The sequence below is a fragment of the Nestor notabilis genome, unplaced genomic scaffold (assembly GCF_000696875.1).
Source record: "Nestor notabilis isolate BGI_N333 unplaced genomic scaffold, ASM69687v1 scaffold10198, whole genome shotgun sequence".
Lineage (NCBI taxonomy): Eukaryota > Metazoa > Chordata > Aves > Psittaciformes > Psittacidae > Nestor > Nestor notabilis.
Genome location: NW_009941516.1, coordinates 1 through 23,321, shown reverse-complemented (window position 1 = coordinate 23,321; position 23,321 = coordinate 1). Strand labels below are relative to the sequence as shown.

At 47.6% G+C, this 23,321-nt stretch overlaps 1 protein-coding gene across 1 annotated transcript in view; it reads left to right on the top strand.

Annotated features, from left to right (window-relative positions):
* Positions 1-17,314, top strand: part of LOC104410682 (guanine nucleotide-binding protein G(o) subunit alpha) — a gene marked incomplete at both ends in the record, with an annotated part of 70,875 nt that extends 53,561 nt beyond the window's left edge. Inside the window, 2 exons of the mRNA XM_010020927.1 lie at positions 16,244-16,372; positions 17,185-17,314. Of these exons, the coding sequence (XP_010019229.1) occupies positions 16,244-16,372; positions 17,185-17,314 (259 nt within the window). The remainder of the gene's footprint in view (positions 1-16,243; positions 16,373-17,184) is intronic.
* Between the last annotated feature and the right edge of the window lie 6,007 nt (positions 17,315-23,321).

Here is a 23,321-nt window from a genome sequence, read left to right as displayed (position 1 = left end):
CTGAACCACAGTCTTGAACCCTGGATAATCTGTTTTCATTGCCAGCTGACAGATTCCTGCCTTGCAAAGAGCTGTGGATGACAGATTCGATGCAGAAAGATTTGACTTTTTTTGGCTATTTGTGTATTTTTAGGCTGAAATGTCCTTATGAAACCAGCTGGAGCTGGCAAGCTACCACCAAGGCTTGGGGCTGGGGTTGTTTTGTTCCATTCAGTTTGTTTTCCCACTGCCTACCCCTACTGCTGCCCACAGCCCCCGCTCCCATCAGCTCAGCCCTTCAGCAGGCAGCACTCATGTCCTGCAGCTCGCCCATCACTGTGGTCTCCCACCTTTCATCCCAGCCTCCTTCCCATGCTGGAGGATGGCAGTGCAGGAATGTGGCTTCACAGCCAGCAAGTCCAGGATCTCCTGGGAAGCTGCAGTTCCTGCTTCTCCTCTCATGCAGAGCCAGGGAGCCCAAGCGTCCCTCTCCCTTTGTGCACCTTGCAGTCTGATGTACCATGTGCCCCCAGCTCCACTGTCACAGCCTGCGCTGCAACGGCATCACTCATATGGGGAGGGGGCAGGAGTTGGGCTGTCTCCTACCAGTGAGGCTTTCTGGGCATCCTGTTGCTGTTTCAAGCTCCTTAGGGAATCAGGTAGCTCTGTCAAGGGAGATGTCCCTCTGTGTGGGTAATTCTTGCTTTATGCCAGCTAGCCTGCATCCAGCTCATCTTTCACCAGGGGCTGTGAGCCCTGTCCCCCTGCAGCACATGTGGCTGCTCTCAGCCTCATGATTCTACAGTGTCTGCAGGCAAAGCTGTCAGGAGACTACCGTGCTGTGGCTCTTCACACATCTGGCATCAGGTCTGGCACCATCTGTAATGCTGGGAGGCGCGCGTGGTGGTGGCACGTGGTTTTCTGACATATTTGCTGTCTGTGTGAAATCCTTAAATGGCAAATAATGGCAGGAGCATAGGAATTCATAGAATCACAGAATCATAGAATGGTCTGGGTTGGGAAGGACCTTAAGATCATCTAGTTTCAACTGCCTCACACTAGACCAGGTCGCACAAAGCTCTGGCCAGCCTTGCCTTGAACACTGCCAGCATTTAGATGGAGCATTTACCACTTCTTTGGGCAACCTGTTCCAGTGCCACACCACCCTCACAGTAAAGAATTTACAGAATCAAAGGACTGCTCACAGAATTCTTACAGAATTTCTTTGTAGCTGGGGTCCAGGATGGAGTAAGCCAAATTTCACATGGGTCTCCAGGCACTAGTGGCCATGGTGCGATAGGAAGATGCTGTCCATCTGTCATCTGCCCCCTTCCCTTCCTCCTTCTGGGTCCTATACCAGAAATCACCCCAGTTCAAAAGGAAAAGTTGCAAAGGACTTTGCTGCAGTCCAGGCTGCACACAGCAGTGCACTGGACAGAACTGCGTGCCACCAGCCATGGGATGCACAGCTCAGGAGGAGCCACTCCAGCTCAGGACAAGCACTGTCAGGCAGGGCAGATAAGCCCTGTGCACTCAAGGTGAATCTCCTTTTCCCTCCTTCCCATTCTCACAGCCACCAGCCTTTCCCTGCCCTGGGTTTCTCAGTGCAACACTCGACTCCCTGACCCCAGGAGCTACAATTCCATCAGCCACCCTGCCCCCTGTCCTGACTCTCCTCAGGGGGATGTGCTGTGCCATGCCCCAGGGCACAAGAGAGCCCAAAAAGCATGTGAGTGACTGCTGGAGTTGTGGGGCCACTGCCATGTCCTCCTGCCCTCCCTTGGGGTGCAGCCCATTCTGAAGAGGGGGAGTAGTGCAGCATCCCCGCACTCAGGTGTTTAAGGTTAGAAGTTAAACCAAAAACCAATCATGAGCTTAGCTAAAAAGCCCCTGTTTTTCAATATATATTAAGACAACCATTGGAAAATTGCTTTTATCTGTGGCTTCCTAAGTCCACTAGCTTATATTTTAAAGCCTTTTGTCTGTGAACAGGAGAGCTGAAAAGATCTTTTTTATTTCCTTAAGCGAATAGTCTATCTATTATCCAGCCTTGAGGGGCTGAGGCTTTAAGAAAAAGAAAATCTAGCAAACATTGTGACACTTGCCATAAAATCACAAGAGTTGGCAATGATGGGGATGAAACACCCAGAGCTGTGCCCACGAATAGAAGCCCGTGGTGCCTGCTGGTCAAGAGGTTGAAGCTCCTTGTCTTGGTTCCCCAGTGGGGGCAATAAACATGCTCCTATTTCTGGGACACTGATGTCCATGGTGGCAAGAGTAGCAAAGGCAGGAGTGGAGTGAGGCAGGAACCTGCAGGGTTGGGCAGATGGGCAGAGCATGATGGGGGGGTCTGGGTGAGCCGCACAGGAGCAGAGTCGCAGCATTCATCCAGGATTGACCTGGGGGAGCCCTGGGCACGGATCATTTCACAGACTAATTAATCAAATAGATCTAATTAGCCCTGTAGCAAACACCACTTTGTTTCTCACTTACCCAGGCCAAGTGCTGAGCTAATATTCAACCCCTAGCCCTTGATTTCCTACTGCTCTTTAGCTAGGAAAGAGGGAAATATGGGGTTTCTTTCTTTATGTAGAAGACATGGCCAGGGCTTATCAGCTTACAGGCACATGTTTGGGCATGGCTGGTGCAGTGCATATGGTGTGTACCCAGGGTGTCTTGGAGGAAGTTCTAGCTGCCCCATCCCTGGCAGTGTTCAAGGCCAGGTTGGATGGGGCTTGGAGCAACCTGCTCTAGTGGAAGGTGTCTCTGCCCATGGCAGGGGTTTGGAACTGGTTGAGCTTTCAGGTCCTTTCCAATCCAAACCATTCTAGCATTTTATGGAACCCAGCACCAGGGGTGTCTGGCTGCAGGAAGGGCTGTGCTTTCCTTTGGGATTCCATAAGCCCTGCAGAGAGCGGCAGGCATGGCTGCTTCCCAGCACAGCACCTCTGGCTTTGCAGTAAGCAGGACGAGGAGGGGAACCTGTTGCCTGTCTTCTTCCCAGTCCAGTGCTGGGTCAGTGCCAGGGATGCCTTTCCTGCCTCCTTCCTCTCTTGGAGACCTGACAAGGGGTTCGTACCTGGTTTTTCAAAGCACATGCTGATGAGATGATCATCGATTCAGGCAGGAGAAGCGAAGGCAGCCAAACATGGCAGTGCCACCTTACTGCCTCATGTGCAACTCACCTGTACAAGCCGGGCATGAGGCCAGCCACCAAGTGGGCCTGATACTCTTTAGGCAGATTTTTGACCTCTTCGTATTATTACCTTTTTTCTTTCTCTTCTTTTTTTACCCTGCAACATACACACCTAGTGCTAGGTCTGTGTCAGTCCATTCACCCATACCTTTTACATTATCTATTACAGTAAAAACAACACTAAGACTGTCTACAAACTTCTTTCACCTTCTGCAGTAATGTTCCTTGCCTTCAGACTACCAACATGACCAGTCCAAACCCTCAACTCCTCTATTTTGCAGCCCCCATCAGAAACCCCTTTAAATTTCCCCTGAGCCCCAGCAGCCCCTGGTCGGGCTCTCAGGGTAATTCTGCATGGGCTGTTGTGGATGGGCACACGCTCACTCCACTCTCCAGGCACTGGCTCCGTGCAGGGCTGCTTAGTTTGGTCATAACAGCACAGTTCAGAGCAGAAGGAGGCTGGAGTACGGCAGAGCAAACACGCATCCTCGTGCCAATATCTTTGTGCTTGCGCCTTTCCCACCTCCAATATGTTGAATGCATTTAAATGCTGGAGTGCCTGGAGTAGGCAGCACCTCAGAGGTTCCTGGGGTCTCTTCTGGGGATGAATTAATTGGGAAAAAGAGGAGAAATGGTGCTGAGCCTGGATTTTAGGCAGCACCTTCTCCATGCTGCTGGGAAAGGAAGGAAAAGATACAGGGGATAAAGAAACCAGGCACATACTGCACTGTGGAGCCCCGCCAAGGAAGTGTCAGCTCAGGTTTTGGCAGTTAGTCCAGTTTATGATGCACTTTGCCTCACTGTAACCCATTCCCTGCTGAACTACATTGCCACCCCAGGGCAGAGCAGGGGGTTTGCTAGGAGCACCAGCACCGAAAAGAAATTCAGTGTTCTAAAATCACAGTCCAAGGCCATGAAACACCTCCTCGAGCAGTCACTGTAGGTGCGAGGCTCTGACAGCACTTGTAATGGCATAAATCAACATTTCCCAGTCCCTCAGTATTGCTCTTGGTACATAAGGTTTGATGACAGCATAAGAACCATTTCCAAAGCCTTGTTCAGGAAAATACCACCCAGTACATCCTACTGAGCAGCATTAATGTCAGTTTAAACATTTTCAGTTACACAGCTCCACAATCTTGCAATCACCAACATAGAAATACTACCAGGGAGTTTGCTGAACAGTGAGGCCAAACCTGCAACAGGCAGGAATAGGAGAAACGAAGAGAGGAGGCTGACAGTAGCTAGCAGATGTTGAAAGCTGGGAACTGGGAACAGAGTCCAGGCAAAAATCTGTGCAAATTAAACGAACACTGGAAACAGCAACTTTGCATGAAGGAATCCTCAGAGGAGTATCTCATTGCACAGAAATACGTAAATAGAGAAATGGCACAAATACAGAAGTTACAAATAAACACTGGAGATAAAGCTACACATTTCTACCCAGCAGCTCAACTACCTATATCCCGCCCAGGGGACCACCCTTAATGATGAAGAGCCTCTTCTGTACCCAGGATAAAGAGCTGCATGTCATGACCTGCTCAGTCTCGAGCAGGTCCCACCTATATGCAGTCTTGAAGGTGACAGAGGGGAGCTTACAGTGCAGGACACCCCAGCCACACCTCTGAGCAACCTCTTCCTACCTATGGCTGCTCTCTGGGCAGGCCTAGGGGGGTTTCCTACTTGCCTGTGCTTCCCAGCTTGAGTGGAGCATCCTTTGAAGTGGAGGCAGGGCTCAGTCCTGCTGTGTTTGTTCAGACATCCACAATCACTAGGGGACGCTTAAGAGCATTGTCTTAAAAAAGTTGGTAGTAAATAGAAAATGTGCTAAAAGCAGAGAGGTCACTCATATGACATGTTTATCTTACCAAGGATTTCTCTGACTTCTGTGTAGGCACCCATGTGAATGTCTGAAAGAGTTACCTCCACCTAGGTCGGTCCATTCATCCTATTCCTTATGTTCCCTTGCCTCAGAACATGGGAGAGCTCTAGGTTTGTCTTTGACTTGATGCATTGCTGCTTTCCAGCAGCTTGATGAGAAATCTACGTGTAGGATTAGCAGTGATACATTGCTTGAAGTCCTAGCAAGGAGCATTCCAGAGTGGGACTCCCGGACTCCACAGGGTATCTCGCAGTGACAGCAGGGAGCAAACAGCTTTGCTCCAGAGGAGGGGAGAGATTCTATATGGATATACAGCCACATCAACAGGGAAAACCTGGAGAAATATTAGACAAAATCCAGTATCTGCTTTTAAACATGCTACCTTGCATCTCCTGGCATGTGTCTCCATAACAACAGAGCCACATTCCACACCTCCGTGGTTTGGAGGCTCTCTCTGCACCGCAGCGTAGCACGTCACCCTGGTCCCTGCCTGTGCAGGTCTGAGTGCCTGGGGAATGCCAGCTGCTTGCTCCCTGGCTCCTTCCTCCACACTGCTCATCCTCCTCTTTACTTGCTTATGCCTCAGATCTCATCAGTCCAGTCCTCAGCCTCAGTGTGTCATGCAATGAGCGCATGAAGAAGACCCTCACATGAAGGACATGTATGGGCGTGCAAAGGCAAGTCCTGGTGTGAGCACCAATGCATCTGTGACCCAGTTCCATCCTGCAGCCTTCCCTGTATGGACATAAGGGGGCACTCCTGGGATTCAGGGGGTTATTTTTGTTTTCACTTTGCAGTGGGAGCCAAAAAGCTCTTTCTTTTGAGAAGCTTCAAACATTGATTGGATACGGCTGATCCTTCCATCAGCTAGTACAGTGCTACCGGATGAATAAATCTTGCATGCATCTGTAATTACTGCTTAGCTTGTGTTTAAATGCAGCGCCATTGATCTGCAGAACTCATCAAAATCCATATAGGAATGCATGAAATCATATTGGACGGAGCAGAAAAGTACATGACAACATCCATTTTCAGCCTTCTTTGTTCACAAGGGAAAAAAAGAAAGCATTTCTTTATCTCTATTCAAATTCTTGGTTTAACTTGTGGTTTAATCATCAGTTGTAACACCATTTCAAAGGCTGCTTTTTATGCAGGGAATAGATTTCTTTCTTATAATAGGCTAGCAAATATTTACAATATTGCTTGATCTGCCCCTACCAAAATCCCTATTAAAAGCATGTAAGAATATTGCTTAAGGGTTATAAAACTCAGTATGGAAAGGTCTGGTGGTTAAAGCTCCTGACTGTGATTTAGGGAACTCAAAGTGACTTCCAAGTGCCACCACAGACTTCCTTCCCATCATGTCCTCAGATCTATCCCCTTAATACTTCTATTCCTCCTAAATCAAATGTGATTAATAGCATTTCCCCATGCTGGTGGGAGGTTGGGAGGACACATCAGCCATGCTCAGCAAGAGCTGAGGTGCTCCAGCAGCAGAGTGCAGAAACGTGGTCTTGTCTAACCAGCCATCTGGTCAAGATGCACTCCTCCCCTTCTGCAGCCAAGAGGAAGCTCAGCAGAAGCAGTTACTCGCAATAAAGTCCATGCTGTCTGGAAGAACTCCTGGTATTTTTCAGACCTAACACTGCTTTGGGTCAGGTCTGTGCTCCCACTGGAAGTGAAGTACTCCTGGGTCAGTCCAAACTTCTCCCACCAAGCAGACTGGGATTCTTGGTTTGCCCACCTAACTTCCTGCAGCCCCTTGGCCTGCAGATTGCTCCCAAGAGACGTGGTCACTGGCAGGCTTGTGGGCAGACAGCAGAGGCTGCTTCTGGCAGGGACATGTCCCCAGGGCACAGGCAGAGATGTCTGCACAACCTCAGGTGCATGCACAGTAGCTGTCTGCAGCCCTGGTGGAGAGTATGTGTTGTGGGTGGTGTCCTGAGCTCATCTCCTGCAGACCCACACCAGCTCTGTGGCCAGGCTGTTCTGTAGGGAGTATCTCAAACTGGTTTTATCATGCACGTATCCCTGATGCGTCTTCAGCTGAACACAGGGTTCAGCCCACTCCTGCAGAGACCTAGGAGCAACCCAAACTGCTGTCTGCTGGGCTTCAGGAGCCTAACCTTCCAGGGTGGTTGTGTGGTGACAGGGACTAAATTATAGACTTCCCTGAGGTTGATCATGCCCATAGAAGAGGGAGAGAGGAAAAGTGAGTGGTCAGCAGAATGTCTTGCCAGCACAGCCTGACCCAGGTAGCATCATTCCCTGGTGGGAACGATCCAGCTGAGTTGATATATGTCATACAGATTTTCTCCTAATAATGATTCAGCTGCATGTTTTCTAAAGGGATGAGAAACTCCAGGAATTTTCCCTTACATGTCTTCTGCTTCTGTATCCAGCCTGGGCTGAAACCAGACTGCTGCAATACCACAAGTGAAGCTGTTCTCGAAGGAGCCTCAGCCTGGCAGCTGCTGAGAAGGACCAGAAAGCCCATTTGCATAACACAAGTTTCACACTCCCAAGACATCCACCTATAGGATGTCTAGGATAACTAAGACATTTCTAGCATGTAGCCACAGGTAAAACTTCCCAGGTTTGCTTTTGCTATCTGTGGGTCACATCTGTCCACGACAGAACACTGGCTGATTTTGGTAGAATGCTTAAATGGTATTTGAAATCAGAAATCCCCATAGCTTGCTAATAGATCAGGAAAATGGACAGATATGGAGATCCATAAACATGATTCCCACTCCATCACCAGTAATCCATCTTCCTCAGCATGGTGAGTGGATAAATGGGGCCTTGGACTGAAGTCAGCTCCCGACAGACCCACCCCACTCATTGTAATTGTGCTGTCATCCAGCTATGGGCATTCTCTAGTAACTTGATAGGAGAGCACAGATCTCATTAACTAACACTTTCCTTCATAGCATTTTAGATCTGAATCCCTCTCTAGTGCTATCCCTGCTGCAGACAGACACCTAGCACTACAAAAACTGTATTGCTGCAGCTCTCTTTTTTTCCTTCCAGCTTAGAAATGGAGATGTTAAAATGTTAATGCTACTTCTCCTACTGCCACAAGTGTGTAAATAGATGTCCTGGGCCTTCATGCACACACTGATGAATCTCTCTGGCCAGTGGTGGATCAGAAGGTTAAAGTCCGTGTGGCTGGTTTCATCTGTGCTGTCTGCTTTCCAGGGTTGGAGTAATTCTGAGTAATTAGCTCACGAGATGGCCTTGGGGCTGAACTGAACTGGCTGCTGTGGGATGTGAGGAGCACTGGGGTGGGCCAGCTCAGTGAGCTCACTGCAGGGACATGGTGAGCTGGGGCTTTTGACATCTGTCCCATTTGGGCTGAGCGGAGGCTGCATCCTCTGCTCAGAGCTCCTTCCCAGAACAAGCCCTTCATTATCCCAAACTCCCCACAGCTTATTTTTAGCCCCTCCTTTTCTTTCCTTTCTTCTTTTTTTCTTTTACAGTATAGAAAGCCGTCAGCTCCACTGTCAGCAGGTTTATAACAGCAGTCCTAAAGATAAAAAATACATCAAACCCACTTACTCTGTTGCGTAAAGGTTTAGGCATAGATCCTGCTCACTTCCAGGGTGGTGCTGAGTCCCACCAGGCCTCATCCCTGCTCCAGCTCAGCTGCTGTCCTTCAGGGCTGGTCGTAGGAAGGAAGCAGAGGCTTACATAAAGCAAAAGCTAGGCTGGAGCTTTTGAGATTTCCTCTGCTTCAGCCCCTGTGCCTGCACTGGCACACAGAGGACATCTGCGTCCAGGACCACCAGGAGAGAAGACCTTGCACAGTCTGAGTCATGCATCGTCCCAGCGGGCTCTGATTCCCATAGCGCTGCTGGAAAGATCCAGGTAGCCCCTGCAAAAATATTCTGCTTGTAAAACAAAAAGGTGAGGGTGCCCTGTGGTCAGTGGCTCTGCGCTAAACAGTGCTTTAAGACACAGCAGCTTTGTATAAACAGTGGTATTGCACAGATGAGGCCACTTCTAGAAGGGATTGCACCACTGCTGGCAAACCACCAGATCTGCCCATGCTACAGCTCCAAGGGGGCTGGTGTTAAACTATCCAGTTCTCAAAGTATCATTATATTAAGTGTCTGTAAAGCAGATGTTATGTATAGAACAAGGCAGCTGTAGCTCCTTCCTTTCCCCATCCACGGGAATGGATCCCCATCCAGGAGATCCCGTATCTCCTGGTTAGGACCCAGGAAGTGAGGAAGACCCCTTCCTGGTGTGATGAAAGGCTCTGAAGAGCTCCCATGCAGATATGTCTCGGGAGCAGAGCAGACATGCTCCACAGGGGATGTGCAGTGGTCTACAGAGAGGTCTACAGAGAGGTCTACAGAGGAACAAGTGGGGAATAGGGAGGAGAGGGAGCAGAGCATGTTCCATAGAGTGATTAACAAAGTTAACTCTGATGTGGCAGTTTAAAAGCCACAAAGAGTGAGTTTTTTACAGACAGGGTAGCAGAGCTGAGAAGTTCGTTACTGCAGATGTGGCTGTTAAAAGTTTACATTGCTTCAAAAAGCAACTAGACAGATTTCTGGAAGAAAAATTGTTTTTGGGTAATAAATATAAAACTATCAACCTTCTCTTTGAAACTCTGCTATCCATTGAAGTACTGGAGGCTGGGAAGACTGAGTACTGCACATTTGCCCTGAATTTGTACTCCTCTCAACATCTGCTCTTGGACATTAATTAAGCTAGGTGGGTCATTGATCTCATCCAGACACACTGTTTTTCTCTTCTGTAAGGGCTCCAATATGTTAAAAAAAATAAATCTTCATCATCCCCTCTTGCATCCCATCCAGTTTTCAAACTTCAAACAAATGCAGAAAGATGAGCCCACATCTGCTTTCCCAGGAAAACTGCAAGTCTAACTAGGGCAGCTAAACTCCAACCTGCTTTTGTTCGTTCCTCCTGCCTATCATTAGTATTAATACCAACTTGTCAAGTTGATCTTGATGTACAAGCCCTGCACAGCCCTGCTTCAGTGCACGAATAAAAAAAAAAAAACCAACAAAAAAACCTTAGGCAACGTAGCATCCATTCTGTCAAGTTTTGGCACTTTTAGATTTTAATTAACTAGAATTTGGTCCTTTAATAGGAGGGACATTCCTCCTCATTTCCCAAGGGAAAATAATGAAAACCCAGGGCATCCAGCAGAGTTCATTGAGGAAAATAAACCCAGTAACCTCTGGGCCTGGTGACTATCACTCTGGCTGTTAGCAGCCTGCAAGAAGCAGGCACCAGAAGTGGCTTGTGGTTGGTTGGATTTAGGGGAGGGAAACGAGGGAGTGGCCATGCTCATATCTCTCCTGGTTGGACGTGAGATGAAATTTGTCAGGAGCAGCAGCAGGACAGAATTGAATGCTGTGTAATTCATATGATTCCCATTGAGGCAGGACTGGCTGAGAGAGGTACACAGGCAGAAACACAAAACGCATTGCCCAAAGTCCAGGAGCGAAATCCCAAGACTTTTCTTTTCTCTGGGCTGGGCTCAGAAAACACCAAAACATGCTCTTGCCTTCTTAGCTGAATTCCTTATCCTCTAAGGTCTCTTCTGTCTGCCATAACCTCCCTGGAAGTGCCTGAGGAGCAGTATGTGACACCGTCTAGCTTTGATGAATGGGATGGCCTTGCACACACGAGCACACCATGCTTCTCACCCTCAGGGAGGACTGATTTCTGAAGGGACATGATGCCTCTGCTTGGCTGCATTTCCAGCCTTTCATAACTGATGACTATTTAAGACATGTGTTGCATCACCACTGTGTGTGCTGGATGAGTGCTGGGTTCTGAGAGTGGGCTGTGATTTGTTTCTCCCTTTCCCCTAAAATAACACAGCAGATATAGCTGGGCATGGCATCTGCAGGAAAAACGCTGTGGTGCCATGCCCTCTGGGTGTTTGCCCAGCATGGGGTGCCCTTATAGCCATACCAAGTTTAGCACACCTTTGAGAAGCAGTGCCTAAATGGTTTTTCTCTTCTGGTAGAAGATACTATGAGAGTTTACTATGCTGTTGTGGAGTCACTACTGCCACTCCTTAAGTTCATGCTTATCCTCTGAATCCTTACTTTACAGTCACTAAATACTAAATGGTTTTAATGCTAAATATACATTGATCTGTGTGATCATTGGTGAAAGGAAGGAAGAAGCTAAAGTACAAGCTAAGCTTGGATGCAGATAGCCTTCCATCCATGAACTAGGAAGGAGACATGTTTACATAAACATCTGGAGTTAGATGAGGTGATCCTGCTCATGACAATCTTGATTAAAAACTAATCATTTGCCAGGACACGATGTTGGAACTGAACCTTGAGAACCTTTTATATAGAGTAAAAAATAACCCAGCAGTGACTCAACTGCATTCGTTGGTGAATGTGGATCTGCTCTTTCAATCAGATGCAACCAAGGCAACATAACAAGGCTGGAGGATCCCACGCATGGCTTTTCTTTCACAGAGGAGATGTGGACAGAGGGCAGGACTGGCAGGATAGAGGGGCAGCTGAGAAGATGCTGCTGTCTCCAGGCTTGCTCTCCTGAAGTTCCCACTCCACTGCCTGCTTCAGACTATGTCCTGGGCTGTGGCTGGTGCTGCACCACAGCTTGTGGACCTCTGAGGACATGAGCACCTTGGGTTTGTGCAGTGGAAGCTGGATGCTGCCTGCAAAAACATTGACAAGGTGTCACCTCCAAGGCAAGAAAAAACCCAACTGTTGTTTAACCATTTGATTGCCATTAATCTCAACAGAAGTGAATGTGCATCTGTGTGAGTTTTGCCACAGGTATCCAGCGTTGACCACAGCTGTAAACTCAGCTACCTTTCTTCATCCAAGAGAGCAGCCAGCAGAGCCTTTGGCTTTGGCAGTACAATCCTGGGAGAAGGTTCTCATGGTAGCAGTGTGCCTGGGGAGAGGTCCCCCTCTGCTGCACATAGGCTGCTGCTGCCCATCTATTCCCACGGGTTAACTCAGACAGCAGCGCTTTCTTCATGCAGTCTCTGGCATCAGCAGTGCTGCTACCACATGCTGTTGGAAACAGCAAATGAAGGCACAAGAAACTACATTTACTCTCTATTTTCAATATTACTGTGTGAAGATTCTCAGTACCAGCTAGTCCTTACAGAGCATCTGCGTTTCATGGCCTCAGTTTGATGGGATCCTCTCCCTGATTTAGGAAACGCCATTTCTTGTGCTTTTTTGCTTTTAGCAGCATAATATAGTTGGGCTTCACCTCCCTGAGCCTGATAAACTGTGTGACTCAGAAACTTGCAATCTGCTTCAACATAAAGCATGTAAGATAAAAGACATAAGAAGTAATGGAGCTGCTTGGCTCAGGAGTATAAATGCTAGAGGGTTACTCATGTACTCAAAAACCTCTTCTAGCCTTTTTTCTTAACCCCTGCAAGCCCTGAGCAAGGCAGGCTGCAAGTAAGAGCTGATGTGTCATTTCAGATATGCCTCCACTCCAGCAAGCAAACCCCAGAGCTGGGAAGTGGAAGGAGCTCTGATGCCAGCACCATGCAATGAAGATGATATGTCAGGAGCAGAGCTGAGTGCTTGCGCCATGCCCTCCAAAGTGCTTTTATTTCTGCTGGTTAAACACATGCCACTTTCTGAGGGGATTATGTGTCGTGGAGCCAGTTGGCTGCAACAGCTAATTATCTCCAGCAACAGTTTGGCCATAAGATTTATGGTTCAAAGGGAATGCTGTCATCCAGCACCACATGTAGCAATTTGCCCACACTTGAGTTTCCATGTTCCCAAAGAGGGAACATCCCATCCTCCACCAGCTGAAGCTTACACCCAGCAGTCCAGGGCGTCAGTCCAAACAGCATGGGCAGGGAGCACCAGCACTCTGATGAGGCCTCTGAGATACCTCCAGCAGGAACCAAGTAGAATAAGCAGTTAAAATCAGCTTAGCAGCCTGACAGAGCTTCCCATTCCCTCAGCTGGATGTTAGTGTGGCAGCCATGCCATGGCACTCTCCTCCGGTTGAACTTCATGGGGTGCATTGCACTGATGGGGTCCCACTCAGCACAGCCAACTCCAGGAGATAAAAATGTCTGCTGCAGTCCCAGATAGTAGAAATTCCAGGGAAAGCAGCCACAGGAGTAAACGTTTTTGGAATGCAGCCTCAAAACCAGCACTGAAAATGTTACATACCTTCATAGAAATGGATGGTTGACCCTCGTCGAGACTACCATGAACAGGCAAAAAGCAGACCGAGGCAACTGAAAGAATCTAAGTCATTGAAAAACACATGGAGAATGATGGAGAAGACTAGACATCAGGAAAGAGATAAAGAGGGGAGTTAACAGAAAAGGTATTGGAGCTGGGCTGGAGACATTGGCATGGGAGTGACTCTGAGGCACCGGACTCGCAGAGCTCAGGTCACCTGAAGGCCAGACAGGCTTGAGTGTTGGGGATATGACTACTCCTCTGTCCCTAAGCACTGGGAAGCAGTGCCATTATCCAGACAGATGTTAGAGGTCCCCTAGCCAAGGTTCCTATGGAGATATCCCAACTGAGATTGGAAGCTGGGTGCTGTCGGGGAGGAGAGGGTGGAGGGGATGGAGGCTGTTTAGACATCCTCCCTCTATTGCTATCACCCTGTCCCCTTGAGAGGCTGGCAGGCTGCATCATCTCCCCCCGACCTCCAGTCCCTCAGAGTAACTTGGGTGGAGCCAGGCACCTGCAGTTGCATCACCTCCATGGACAAGGATGTGAAGGGAGGTGAGGCTTTCCAAACCACAGAGCCAGGCTGTATGCAGCTAATCTGGACCTAATTTGTTGTTAGGCAGCCCAGGGGAACACCACGTGGAAGAGCTATAGGCTGCACATGCCGTGAGAGTGAGAACCCCCTGATATTCCAGCACAGGACCTGGGGTTCAAAGGATGCTGCTGTTCACAAGCAAATCATCACAGGTTGAAGGCAGCAATTCCAGTAAGGAACTCCCCCATCACTATGCTGCTGTGGAGCCAAATCTTTTGGCCAATTTGCAGTTGATTTTTTCATTTGCTGCACTCACAGCATTAAAGGCGGATCTCAAAGGCAAGAATAATTGATAGAGAACTTTAAATTGAAGAGAGCTGAATGATAGAAAATTACAGAAAATGAAGATGGAGAAAGTGATGAAAGTCTTCAGGGGACTGCCAAGAACTCCAAGAGGAAAAGAAAATCCCTCCCTCTCTTACACCTCCACTTTTTACCATCACCTTTAAGTATTTTGTTCCTGAGGACAAAGGAGAGCCTGGGTCTCTGAATAACAGCACTGCAGACCTGCCTTGGTCTGCAGGGACATGTGAAGAAATGCAGCTGTCTCTTAAATAACAGGAGTTGACATCAGTTGTGAATAGATGAGTGATCATGGCTTCAGCCATCACTGTGGAGGATCTGATTTCAAATGAAGCCCCATTCATCCATCCAGGACCCATCATAAGGCTATTAAAGGAGCATCTGTCACAAAACCGCAATGGCTTTAACTGCTTGAAACAAAACTAAGCCTGTTTAGCTTAAATACTTTTCTCTGGGTGATGTGATTCTTGCAATTCTTTAACAATAATGAATTATAAATATGATGGGTAGCTAAAATATGTGATGGGAGCAGGGCGAGGTATGTTTTTCACATTAGCATGGAATTTGGTTGGGAGGCATGAAAGCCCGTGGAAATGAGTTTTCTTGGGTAGCAGAGTGCACAGCTACAGCATACCAGGCATCCAGCTCCAGAGCCCTGGCTCAGAGCACTCTTCCAGGACACAAATGGGAAGTTTTTTCCTGCTTTCTGATGCACCAGGGAAAGCATCTCCAGCGGCAGGACAGAGCATCACCTTCAGGCCAAGCTTTGGCAAGACACAGGGCAAAGTGTGCTCATAATCATGTCAGAGTGATTGGGTAACTCATCAGGACTAGATGAGTTTTTAACAGAGAGTGTTAATCTTCGCATGCCACCTCCTGTCCTGCTATCCCTTTGGATGACGTCCACACTGCCAGGAGCACAGAGATCAAAGGGCAAGACGACTGCTTTTGCATAGACCTGCTTTATTATGTTCACAGTATATTGAGAGCATCTCATGCATTAGATTGATGCTTCTGGGGCTAGAGGTAGGCATTTAGACCCTGTAATGCACATCAAACCCTCTCTAAGAGGAACTGGAGTGTCTGCATGTGGCTTGATGGTGGCAAGAAAGACTTTATTGTGTGATGCAGCTTTGTGTTTATAATTCATATTAAACTGTAATCCAAATTCCTCTTTTCTTTATAAATTATATTTAGTTGGGCTGAGTTGTTTTGAAAAACTGTCTTGAATGGGTATGAAAAAATGGATTGTGGTCGTATGTGCACAGCTGTGGGCTCCTCCACAAAAGCATTTCATGCTGAAAGACAGGACCCAGAGTTTCAGCCTGTGGAGGCATTTTTGGTGTTCATAGATTTAAAGACTAGAATAGAATAAAGGTAAATGTTTTAAAAACATCCAAGTGTTTTAGAAAGCTAAATCATCCCTCTAGCCCCCCAAAAACCCTGACTTATACTCCCGGATTATTGCCATCTAATCGGGCTCCTGGGTTTTGTCCAAGTGCTGCATCTCCCGCAGTCCCAGCCCTATGCTGGTTTCAGACTGAAGCAGTGACTCACTCAGGCAGAGATTTGTCTCTGTCATCTGAGCTGACTGAAAGCAAGGCATCTCCTTGGAGCCACCAAGCCTCCCTCCCTTTCTAGCAGAGTTACAGGCATCTCCCAAAGGTGACTTGACCTGTCTGTTCTGGGAGTGAGACCTATATGCTCCAACCTCTTATCTGAATAAACCCTTGCAGAAAAGCATGTGTGTGTACAGAATCCAGCACAATGGACAGATTGGGAACTTCGTCCCACAGGGAGTAAAAATAGCAAGCAGTATTAAAGCTGTGTATTTTCACCAATTGCAATCAGGGCTCACAAAACACACACACACAATTTCCTGCTTTCAGTTCAGTATCAGATTTTATGCATAGGTTAGTGGAGTTTGGTTTTACCAGAATAGGATTTACTACAGTACATTCAGCCATGAAAAATGATATTGAATAAGATTAATAGGAAGCAGAAGGATTCATCTGAGATTGACAAAGATTAATGTGTGCTTTATTCTTACCTCTTTTCTTTTCTTTTCTTTTCACATTTTCTCTTAGTTACCTAGACAGCTTAGATCGAATTGGAGCTGCAGACTACCAGCCCACGGAGCAGGATATCCTCCGAACCAGGGTCAAAACAACTGGCATCGTAGAAACCCACTTCACATTCAAAAACCTCCACTTCAGGTTAGTCTAAGTGCACAGTAAATTTTCGGTACATCTATTTGTCACAGAGTTTCCCCATAGTTCCCAAAGGAGAAGTTTATAAATTCTGGTTAATGCGTGGATGACTCCCACTGCAGAAGGCAGAGCGTTTTGGAGGGTCAATAATATGATCCTGTCTTGAAAATCACTGCCTTTAAGATGGGAGCTCATGGTAGCTTCTTCTAACCAAAATAGACCTCTTTGCTGGGACGTGTAATATAAGACTGACCCCCAGTCAAGACTGATCAAGCTTCGTAAATGTAAAAATATTTGGCCAAATCTTTTCCCTAAAGTGGGTCAGTCACATATGGTTAACACTGTGCATTGACCTCCATGATGCCAGCCAGTGGAGAAAAGGACATGAAGACAGAAAGTCTCACACAAACAGTATTTAGAGCATATAAAGCTCAAGAGCATGCAGTCTCCCCCTCTGCAGACGATATGGGACACAGCACACTTCTGAGGTTCTCCCACAGATCCCCACATCCCTTGCTGGAACTGCTGCTCCTGGTCCTCCTCAGCTCCAGGCTCGGAGGAAGAAAACCAAGCCAGTGGTAAAAGATTGTTGCATTGTGTTTGAAGCCTTCCAGGGACAGTATGCTCCATCCCTGGCAGTGATCAAGGCCCGGTTGGACATGGTCTAGGGGAAGGTGTCCCTGTCGAAGGCAGGGAGCTGGAGCTGGATGATCTTAATATGCTTTCCAGCCCAAACTGTTCTATGAAATTCCAAGAATGCGGAAGTTTCCTTGTAACTAGGAAGGAGTAGGCACTGATGGTCCTTTCCTGTGCCATAGGCTCTTTGATGTTGGGGGCCAGCGGTCAGAACGCAAGAAGTGGATTCACTGCTTTGAGGATGTTACAGCGATCATTTTCTGTGTTGCTTTGAGTGGCTACGACCAGGTGCTCCATGAAGATGAAACCACGGTGAGTCTAATTGGGTCTTGGAGGCCCCAACATTTCTTTATGGAATACTGCATAGCCAGCAACTACTCAGAGATTACCGAATGCTCACTGGGCTGCTATAGTGATGTGCTTTTGTCAGTCACTCCCCTTTGACTCTGAAATCCTGGGGAGATGTGTCTTCCTCCACACTCTTCAAAATCCAGTCTGCATGCCCAGGTAATGCTTCCTTGCACTGGTAAAGTCGCAGTGTTTTATGTCTCCTTTCTAACTGGCCTGTGTGTTTTCAAAGCGTGTTAACAGGACCCTGTATCCAGAAAGAGGAGATACAGGTGGGCTCTTAAAACAAAAGTTAAGGAAGCAGCTGTGTCGTGGTGCAGAGGTGCAGGATGGCCATGCACGCCCAAGGCAGGCTCAGGCTAGGAATATAACCAATTTCTTCAGGCTACAGAAATTCATTTTCCTGAGTGAGACTGGAACTGTTTGATTCCTCAGGTAATTTGCTTCAGGAGAGCTTTTATGACTTCCTACTGTGACATTAGGCTCAAAATGCCGTCTGGAAACAAAGCTAGCAAGGACCTGTGTGCTTCCTGGTATTAGAGTCCAATTAATACAAGTGAATTAAACACACAGAAAGGATGCAAGAAGACTCATTAGTGTATTTTGGCCATTCAGTCAGTGTGATGGGGATGCCTGCTTTGGGAATAACGATGACTGAAGCAAGCACCTAGTTGCATTTGTCTAACAAAAAGGAATTGGAGGCCGTACTCAGACTTAGTAATTATTTTGTCTGTGTCCAGCCTGCAGCAGCATGGAGGGCCCAATCCTGCCTACTTTGTCTCTCTGAAGCTCTTTATTCTCCTGCTGCTGAGATGTCAGGCTTGCAGAAATGTGTTGATGAGGAAGGAATTGAGGGAAAGATTGCTGTTAGGTATCACTTGGCTTGTCCCAAAAAGGCTGGGAGAGGGCTGTGTTTTCTCGTCTCTTTGAGCCAGGTTTATGAGCTCTAGAAAACTGACGAAGTCACCTGGTTGTTTGGGTCATATCAATGCCAGAATTCAGGCTGATATTGACATTATGACATCCCTCCAGTCTGACTGAGATACCCTACACCCTCTTAGGTCCATTTATTTATAATCCTCAGTTGTCACCTCCCTCTGACCCAGGCCCTAATATGCTCAAGGTTATGCTCAATATGCTCAGTCCTGTAGGATTTACTGGGAAGGAACCAAAATCTCCTGGCATGATTTGAAAAATCCAGCCATTAGCTCAATGCCTAGAGGTCTGCAGCTGAGCAGGGGAAACACATCCAGGAGATAAAGAAGAATACACAGGGAGAAGGCAGACCCAGGAGGCTGGGAGCCAAGCTGTGATCTGAGCAGGGAGGAAGGTGATCTGTAGGTATAACTTGGGCTGTAATATCCAATTGGTGAAGCCAAAGGCAGCCTTTAATACAGGTCACCTTTGGGTGCCAGAGCTGTGATTCAAAGCCACAGAACACAAGATGGAAGGGCCTGAATGCCAGTGCCATTTTTAAATGTCAACCTTCACTCAGCTTCTCTGAGATGGAGGTTACAGCATCTCTCCTGGGATGCAGAGCTCTGCCAGTGACTGTCCATCCCCCAGCACCACCCTAGTGACAAGCAGGGTGCCAGCTCGGCCTCCCCTCTGCTGTGCTCCGCTGTGGAAAACTGGGATTTATACATCTCCAACTTTCCTTTTGCACCAGGAAAACAGGCTTGCACTGCGCTGGCATGGCACTGACATCTGCTTGCTATTTCAGCCCCTTTTCACAAAGTCTTTCTGGTGATGCTGAACAACAGGAGCGCAGAGGCAGCTGCTGTTCACTTACACACTCCCCCTTGAATGGGGAAAGGATTCAGCACTGGCACCGCTGCGCCTGCAGGACGCCCCTGCCTAACCCAGATAAACAACCCTGAGCAAGGCCAATCCAAACAGGAAAAATGATGGGATTGGATCTTATCTGCCCTATTATACCCCCAGCACAGGTGGAAAACCCATAGGCTACGGCCCTCTCCCAGCTGAACCCGCAAGCATTCCGTTTCCTCCCTGCTAACATGGTTCCTCTCCAAAAAGCCAGCAATAAAAGCAGCATCTCTTCAGTCAGCTGATTTGCCGTCTGTCTGCATCCGTCACATCTGCTGGCTTTCATGACGTAAATCAGCTTTTATTGCTTCTCACTTAGAAAACACAAAGAGGAGGCAGCTGAGACAGTGAGCTGGGTGCTGCTTCTCCATCTTCATTTTCTATAGAGATGCTTACTACGATCTGGGCACTTCCAGCTGTATTAATCTACTGAAGGGCTGGTGCCGCACAGATGTCTCTGTTGAGTATGAAAAGACTTGTAGGGCTTTCATTGCTGGCATGGAGCCACGAAGAGGAAAAGAGCATCTCAGGCACCCAAAAAAATGCTTTCAAAGCATAGGGAGAACAGCTTTTCCTTGTTAATAGTAACCACAGGATTTCAACAGGGGCTTTTTGTGCTGCTTTAAGTCAAACTTCACTTTGGGCAGGTGAAACTGCAGCTCAGATCAAGTCAGCCTAATACGGGGCTAGGGCTTGCTTTGGGAAGCTCAGTCACAAGGCCTAGTTGTTGTGTCAGCTTGTCTCACTGAAAGAAGCTCATGAACAACAGGTTCACTGTGAACCCTTTCCAACAAGACTTAGCAAAGAGATGGTTACAGAAGGCTGGGTGAAACACCCCCTGACCTATTCCTGCCCTTAAAATTAAAGCACAGCTCCACACTTGTAGGGTTTTTGTGGTTTATTGTGCTCTCTGTTTTAAAAGGCTGAGCACCCATCCTCCTGCAGCAGCTAAAAGAGGGCTATTGTGCACAAAGCCGTCACCCCCTAGGACCAAGTAGTCTTTTATAAGGGATGTATTTTCTCTTCAATTCCCTGCCACAAAGAGCAACATGGTGTGAGTTGAGGAAAGCAAGTACTTCTCCGTATCCAGATCAGAATAAAATAAAGAGAACTTTCTGCATCTGTGATGACCCATAAAGACCATGCTTTGCACAGAAACCCCTGGTGCTGTTGAATCCAGCCTCTCCCATTGCCCCAAACACCTACTTGCACTGCTGTTGGCAGATCTAAACTGCTTCCCTGCATGCCTGTCTCACAGGACAGAGGAGCAAGCCTGCAGGGAAATTCAAGCAGTACCTTCATCAGTCCCACTGCTGTCAGCCACAGCCAACAGCTACAGCTCACGAGGCAAAATTACACCCTCTGCCCAGCCCATCCAACACAGAAGGCACTGTCTTCTGGGTTTTACATGTGCCTCTTCATCTGGCTTTACCAAGTCCACCACAAGGAGCTTCAGGACTCTCTGCTGCATTTGTACACAGTGGGAACATCCTGCTTTAACTGACTGAACAACTCCATGGATTATGTCTTTGCATGACAAAGCTATTTTGCCTCACTTGCTACTTATCTTTGTGTTTTGTAAGATGAGCTTACAGGAGGAAAAACCTCAGGCCCGTAATCTGGGAGCAGAGAGGGACAGCAGTCATATTAATGGGTGAAACTGGAGAAGACAGTTAACAAAGGTAGATTTGCCTTGTTCCTTCTAACTGGAATTCCTTAAGGAATTTTAAAAAAGACAGCAATGGCATGGGACCTATCACTGAAACCTAGACTATCCTCTTTGTTTTTTTCCTTTCAAATTCAAAGGAGTCATGGCAAGAGAGGGAGGTGTTCATGCTGCACATTGATGCCTCTGAATCCAAACTATTTAGGTCATCTAGCCAAGACATGCAAGATTGTTCATGTCCCCATTGCTGAGCGTGGGATGGGTTGAAGGCGCTGTGCTAGTGACCCTTGGTCTGTTGGTTCGTATTTCATTGCTTGACCTGGTTAGCATACTCTTTCTGCTGTCATTGGGCAAGGAAAATTGAATTGCAGTGCTTAGAAATTGCCTTAGGAGTGACAAAGCCAGTGAAAGTGGTTTGAGCATCTTGGGCAATACAAACCGGAGGGGGGATGTGGAGTTTCTGTGCTTATGTTAACAATCAGCACCCTTATAGTTCGTGTGCCAGTCAGCATTTAATCACCAAGGAGAACAAAAAAACGTGAATCAACTGTGTGTGGCAGAAATAATCAAGTCTCCTCCCATTCTCTGGTGAAAAAAGATGGAGTTTATGAGTGTGTTTCTGCCTGAGCAGGGTCTTGACCGCAGCATCCTTTCTCCCTCATGCTTAGCAGAAAGCTGTCTAACCTCACATCAGTGACGGGAACACGACCGTGCAGTGACATCTGAACTGAGTGATAAGCAAGGAAGTTTCTTGTCCTGCACAGGAAAAGTTAACTGGGCTTTTAATTCGTATGTGTGAGTGGTTAGTCCCCTGTAGCGTAACTGGTGGGGCTGCTTTTATTTGGGGATATAAAGTATTTGCAGGCCTAAGGATTTAAAATATTGATTTTGAAATAGGAAGTGACATTAAGAAGCCAGTATTTCAAGAGCCGTTTCCTTAATGATGATAGACCCAATATAAAGTAGGAAATACCAGGATAATGAGTCCAAAAGCAGGTGAAGTAATTTGTATCACTTAATATAAAACCATGACAAGTGTAATCTTCAATGCCTCCTAGCAAAGCAGGCATGTCTGCCCCATCACAGCAGCATGGGTGCTCTTGAGAGGGACTGTGGGAAAGCTTTAGGTGGCTAAAAGGGTCTTTCACTCTGGATTTACTGGTAGAAGGGGGATTATTTGACAGCTTTAACTTCTCACTCCTCCTTTAGCAGCAGTCTATCCTTTTACATGTGGTACCTAGATACTGCCTCCCCATCCTTGCATCTCAGCCAGGGTCTGCTTAAGTTGTTGGAGGTATCCCACAAACACCTATAGAAGCAATCAAATGTGACCCATGGTGCTTCCCAGCAGCTGGGAAGTGGTCTGTGCAGCCTGGTGCAGGGCTGGTGGGGTGCAGTGTGGTAAGTATGGTGACCTCCAGGCTGATGGCTGCTGCACATGAGCTATGGTTTAACCCATGAGCAGTGTTCATGTGTTCCTCCATGCTTCTATTTTAAATCAGAAAAGGTGATAAAAATGTGATTAAGAACGTTCTGTGAGGGACCCTGATTAAAAAAACAGTTAATTGTATTTGCCATCTGTTCCCCTGACTGCCCTCCTCTTTCTTCTCTCCTCCCAAAGGCTCTGGGTAGCCAGAGATCTCCTGTATAAAAGTTTTGCAGGTTCCTACATGGTTGCAATTCTGATACCACAAGTAAAAAAGAGCAGTATTGCTCTGGGGCTCCCATACCAGCCAGTACAAAATGGGTTAGCAAAAACCAGCACACAGACATGGGGTGATCCAGATAAGCAATGTCTTGCAACTGAGATCCAATAAGTAACTGCATTTTTCCATTTGTACATGATCACATCTTCCCTGTGTGACGATGGGGAGATGCTCAGTCATTTCAAGCCTGGTAGTAAAGCGTGTGGTGTACGGTATGGCAAATTGCACACGTCCTGTTTCACTCTGGGTTAGATCAGATGTTTCCTTCATCCACGGAGCCACATTTATCTAACTAAAACATTCAGCAGCAGCTAAAGTATATCAATGAAGAGGAAAGTGTTAATCAATACAGTGCTGGGCTCAAACACGCTGCCAGCATGGGCGTGAAACGGAGCGGGAGAGGGGTGAAAGCCACCAGCTGTCTCCTGCAGCATCCCAGATTTTCAAATCCAGGGAGTGGGAACACGCTCCATCCGCCCCCAAAAACCCTCCAGCAACGAGACCATGCTGCCCTGTCCTCTCCAGCATCTCTCTGGTGGTTGCTGTAACCAGTCTCGTATGTGCACTAGCGGGTTTGGGGAGTGCTGTCCCAAGGAGATCCCACTGGGAAAAGCCAAGGAGCTGGTCTGGTCTGTACCATACTTTGCCTTTGATAACCCCCTGACTCTTGGGTGTGCTTCGTCCTCACCGTGCCTGCTCTCTCCGCTCCCCGGCTCCCGGCTGAGAGACGGCCACGCGACCGGCGTGCGCGCTCCGGCGTCGGCCTCGCACG